Below are 5,893 nucleotides of genomic sequence, written 5' to 3'. Positions count from 1 at the left end.
GGTTTCTTTATTATTTTGACCATGGGGTCACAAAGAGTCAGACACGACTGAGTGACTGAACTGATTCTTTATATACTCATTTGAAGTAAACAATTTCCACTATATGAGAGAAATCAAAAGCTTTCTTGGTCACAAGTAAATGTCTTTCATCCTACATTCTCATGAAAACTATGACAAGAATATAAATTCCCTGAAATATTTTGTGTGTGGCAATATGCAGGGATGTGAGTCCTAAAAATTGTGAGGGTTTATATTATGGGCACAAACACACAATTTTCAGAAGGAATTTTTCCCCACCTATTCTCCACACCAGTGCTCTACAAAGTCTTCTATAATGATGGGTGGAAGGAATTAAAATTCCTTCATTTAATAATATGAATCTTTTCAAAACTACTCCAAATCAGAAACATTAATAAATCAACAATAAAGAAATCATAGAATAAAAGGGACTGACAAAGAGGTGTCAGGACTCTCTGCTGTGCTCAAAAGATAAAGTTGTTGATATACATTGAATCTCTAGGGACCTGTCTAAATAATTATATCTTCTTGTCTTCAGATGGATAAAGAATTTATTGCTGCACAAAAATTAAGATTGCACTTTCTTTCCCACAGATTCTTCTGGGATTTGGCCTGTGTAGCATTAGGGAAGTTCTCCTCCAAGCCAAAGGTTCATTAAAAGTTAACCTATTGCATATTCTCTGAGGAATCAGTAAAGAGAAGTGACTATTACTCTGAGGCCCTATTGTTTACAAATCACTAGCCCATCTGAAATATGGATTCCAAAAGTTTCCAGAAGGCACAGTTTGAGGAGAAATAAGATACGATGTGTCACAAAAGATTCTTCAGTTCAGTTCAGTTCAGTCGCTCAGTCGTGTCTGACTCTTTGCGACCCCACGAATCGCAGCACGCCAGGCCTCCCTGTCCATCACCAACTCCCGGAGTTCACTGACTCACGTCCTTCGAATCAGTGATGCCATCCAGCCACCTCATCCTCTGTTGTCCCCTTCTCCTCTTGCCCCCAATCCCTCCCAGCATCAAAGTCTTTTCCAATGAGTCAACTCTTCGCAGGAGGTGGCCAAATACTGGAGTTTCAGCTTCAGCATCATTCCCTCCAAAGAAATTCCAGGGCTGATCTCCTTCAGAATGGACTGGGTGGATCTCCTTGCAGTCCAAGGGACTCTCAAGAGTCTTCTCCAACACCACAGCTCGAAAGCATCAATTCTTCAGCGCTCAGCCTTCTTCATAGTCCAACTCTCACATCCATACATGACCACAGGAAAAACCATAGCCTTGACTAGATGGACCTTTGTTGGCAAAGTAATGTCTCTGCTTTTGAATATGCTATCTAGGTTGGTCATAACTTTCCTTCCAAGGAGTAAATGTCTTTTCTTACAGGAACATTTCAAAGGTCATTGGGCATATTTTGGAGGATAAGGAAGTGATGGGCAGAGAACCCAATGAGGCAAATGTTGAGGTGAATAAACTGTAGGACATTGAGGATAAAAATTTGGAGAATTTAGAAATAGCTTACAGCATAGTATTCTTTAGATATGAGAGAAGTATTTAAGTTAATTGACTGAAATACTTCAGAGGCACATGTGACTTCCTGATTAATATGAGACATCAAATTTTTTATCCTTCAATTTTTACCTTACGTCATTTAGGGTTTACCAAGTATACTAAAACACCCAGGTGTGAATGAATGCTCTTATCATGTAGCATAAAATGATTGCAGACATCAGGAACACTTTGGTCTTGGAAACTGCCTTGGAACACTGGTCTGTGAACCATAAGCTGTTTGCGCACGCACATGTGCTCAGTCATTAAGTCGTGTCCGATTCTTTGCTACACCATGGACCACAGCCTGCCAGGATCCTCTATGCACAGGATTTTCTAGGCAAGAATACTGGAGTGGGAATATTTAAATGTAAATTGCTCACACTAAAAGTGTCATTCCCTTGTGGCTCAGACACTAACGAATCTACCTGCAACGCAGAAAATCCGTGTTCAATCCCTGTATCTGGAAGATACACTGGAGAAGGAAATGGCTATTCACACCAGTATTCTTGCTTGGGAAATCCCATGCACAAAGGAACATGGGGGGCTATAGTTCATAGTGTCACAAAGAGTCAGATAGAACTGAGCAACTAACACTTTCAAACCGAGAGACTAAAGGGGAAATAGATTACTTAGACTTTTATTACCTTTTAGTGATACTATGTCAGTCCTTAGAAACTCTTAAAACATTGCTTTGATCTTGTTATTTGCCTGCTTAAAAACCACCACTGGTTTCCTTATGCAAATTTCCCCAGTTCTCCACAAATAGACTTCAAATGCCTTTCTCATCTTACCTTTTCCTACTCCCCCTTTCAGATAAAGTGAATAACATTTAATTCTCTGAGTACTTTTCAGTTTCTCATATTTGCATCTTTGTGGTCATTTTGCTTATTGGAAATCCTCATTACCTCCCTCTGCACCTGCAAAACCCCATCTATCCTTCAATCTCTAGTTCAAATGACATTTTCCCATAATACTTCTCCTTATTCCCCTAATGGAACACCTTTTTCACCTCTGAAATTTTATTTAACTGTCTTTGTATTTTTCTTATGATGCTCATCAGAAACTTCTTTGTTTTGTCCTTAGTTATATACTTATTTTTTCTCCCTTCCCAGATTATAAAGTGTTTGGAGGCAGACAACTATTATTGTTCAGCTTTGAACTAGCAAATAGATAAAAATACATTCTATTTATTGGCCCTCATGAAATATTTGATTAAATGGCATTTTTTAATATGAATTTTGTTGTTTGTAAAATTAGCACCTTTGAACCAAAGTTATGGCAGAAAGTGAAGAAGAATTAAAAAGCCTCTTGATGAAAGTGAAAGAGGAGAGTGAAAAAGTTGGCTTAAAGCTCAGCATTCAGAAAACAAAGATCATGGCTCTGGTCCCATCACTTTATGGCAAATAGATGGAGAAACAGTGAAACAGTGGCTGACTTTATTTTGGGGGCTCCAAAATCAGTGCAGATGGTGATTTCAGCCATGAAATTAAAAGAAGTTTACTCCTTGGAAAGAAAGTTATGACCAACCTAGATAGCATATTAAAACCACATTACTTGAATGGAATATTATAGTTCCTAAAAATAATTATAAAGGCTTGCTATAATAAAGGAACAACTGAGACTTTATATTAAATAAAACATACATATAAATTAAAATAAAAATATTGTTGTTGTATTATATGAATTGAATTCTGGATGCTTTTCTTCTTTAAAATTTTTCCTTAATGTTATTTTAACACTGTTTCAGCAACAAGTAACAATGAACTGTCATTTTTCTTTTTAAATAAAGTGATTTTTCCACAAGATCATTTCCTCTCAGTTTTTAAGAGGAGAGGTTCTATTTCCTAAAACCCCATTATTGAACCAATCAAATTTTTAGTGACACTTCATTTTGGTGAAAATATTATTACTGATAACACTCCTTTCTGAATACTTTGATAGATACTGTTATATATGGAATTAGAACCACCCTTTAAAGGTTTAGAAAAGGGTAGTGTGTAGAGGAAGCAAATTATGTCTGGATGTCATTAGGCTAGCTTGACTTTTTATTGTCCAACAGAATTTTTGGATGATTGCTTTTAAGGGCTTATTTACTATGAATGGCTATCACAAAATAATAAAGTAAAAATGATAGGAACCACAATCAGAAAAGAATATATTTCCTTCTTTTATTTACAACTAGCTGAATAAAGATAAAAAATGACATAATTATAATTTTGTTGACCTAGAATTAATAATCTAAAATTCCAAAAAGAGTATAAAAATTTTTATCCCAGATGAATCACACGAACTATCAAGAAAACACCCATATGTGTACATTTCTCATTTAATATGCAGTCCACATAATAACCCAACACTTCTACTTATCTGAATAATGTTAGCACTTTATGATTATAATGTATAAATGATTAATTTCATAGGCTAATATAAATTATTATCACTAGACCCATTTTTAAAAATTAGATAACAATATAATTCTGGTTGTTTTATGTTAGACTATACTGACCTGATAATGGACAGATCATCTAGAATGTCTTACATTATGTTGAAACTCCCCAGAACCTTTCTCAGGGCAGTCTTTATTTCCTTATTCCGGAGGCTATAAATGAGGGGGTTGAAGAATGGGGTCACCATAGCATAGAATAAAGTTGTGACTTTCTGCATCCCAGCAGAATGTCCAAGTCCTGGGCTCACATACATGACCATGAGAGAGCCATAGAACAGGGATACCACAGCCAAATGAGACCCACAGGTGGAGAAGGCTTTCTGTCTCCCAGTAGCTGAAGGCATATGCAACACAGCTCTTAGGACAAGAGTATAGGACCCAAGGATGAAGAGGAAGTTACCAAAGATAACTATTGAGCTTAGACTGTAGCAAAGCAATTGGGTTTTGGGGGCAGAGACACATGCCAATGCAAACAGTGGCCCTGGGTCACACACAACATGGTCAATGATGTTTGGTCCACAGAAAGGCATCTGAGAAATGAGAACAATGGGGACCAGGAACCACAGAAATCCACAGACCCAGCAGATAAGGACCAGTTTGGTACAGAGATGCCCAGTCATGATATTAGGGTAGTGCAAGGGACGGCAGATAGCAAGGTACCGATCAAAAGCCATAACGGTCAAATGCAAGCATTCAGTTGCTCCCAAGGAAGAAAAGAAATAAAATTGTAGGAAACATCCAACAAAGGAGATGGTCTTTTTATGTGAGAGGAAGTTGACCAACATCTCGGGGACTGTAGAAGAGACATACCAGATCTCTAGGAAGGAGAAATTCCCCAGGAATATGTACATGGGGATGTGGAGTCGCTGGTCACACCATAAAGCACAAATAATGGCCCCATTTCCTGTTATGGTCAGAGCATATATTGTAAGGAAGAGTGAGAAGAGGAGGCTCTGAATCTTCCACTCATAAGAAAAACCTAGGAGTATAAATTCTCTTACAAAGACAAAGTGGGAATCTGGCTCAGAGATGTTCATGTTCACTGGATCAGTAACCTGCAACATCAACAGACACATATTAGTTAGGACTACCTTCAAATGTGTTCCTATTTAAGAATTAAGAGAAGACAAATACAAATTGGGGCACAGTAGATAGCTGGCTTCACAGAAAAAAGCTTTTGCTTGCCTCTAAATTTTTCCTTACTATGATATCACTAAAAAACTTTAAACTCATTTTGTAAACTTGTTATTCTTTGGGAAAGCATGATCTATAATAGTTTCTCATAGATTTGATAGCATATATCAGAAAGTGTTAGTTGCTTAGTAGTGTCCAACTCTTTGCAACCCCATGGACTGTAGCCCTCAGGCTCCTCTGTCCATGGGATTCTCCAGGCAAGAATACTGGAGTGGGTTACCATTCCCTTCTTCAGGGGATCTTCCTGACCCAGGGATTGAACCTGGGTCTCCTGAATTGCAGGTAGATTCTTCACTGTCTGCCACCAGGAAGCCCCATATTCGCTCTTAATAAATGTACTAGTTTCTTTCCCTAAACCCATTTCATTAGGGCAACAGACTCAGTAAAGGCTTTAATTTTACTATTTATCTTTCAGTTAAATGTGCTACTTAACATACCATTCAACAGTGAAACAAGTGACTATGTTTTACCAACTTGTTAGAAATCATTTTAAAGTCAATACTTTTGCATTTCTGCTTAAGCACCATAAAAATTTAAGACCATGATATTACTTACTGACATTGACTTTTAATATTGTAATGTTGCAATGTCTTCTGTAGAAAGCAGTGGCTTGACATTTTTTCGCAATCTTTCACCTAGACGGAAGTTTGTAAAATAAACCTAGGTATGAGACTTTATATTTTTAAGTATTTT

The 5,893-nt window shown here is 37.2% G+C and overlaps 1 protein-coding gene across 1 annotated transcript; it reads right to left on the bottom strand.

Annotated features, from left to right (window-relative positions):
* Positions 1-4,095: 4,095 nt before the first annotated feature.
* Positions 4,096-5,082, bottom strand: LOC102272631 (olfactory receptor 11H12). Its single transcript, XM_005908854.2, has one exon. The coding sequence runs from the start codon at positions 5,080-5,082 to the stop codon at positions 4,096-4,098; it is 987 nt and encodes a 328-aa protein (XP_005908916.2).
* Positions 5,083-5,893: the final 811 nt, after the last annotated feature.

The sequence above is a fragment of the Bos mutus genome, chromosome 10, assembly GCF_027580195.1.
Source record: "Bos mutus isolate GX-2022 chromosome 10, NWIPB_WYAK_1.1, whole genome shotgun sequence".
Taxonomy (NCBI): domain Eukaryota; kingdom Metazoa; phylum Chordata; class Mammalia; order Artiodactyla; family Bovidae; genus Bos; species Bos mutus.
This window is presented reverse-complemented; position numbering and strand designations above follow the sequence as displayed.

Coding starts and splice junctions, on each gene's coding strand:
- LOC102272631 (XM_005908854.2), bottom strand. CDS start 5,082: ATGTGTCTGTTGATGTTGCAGGTTACTGATCCAGTGAACATGAACATC.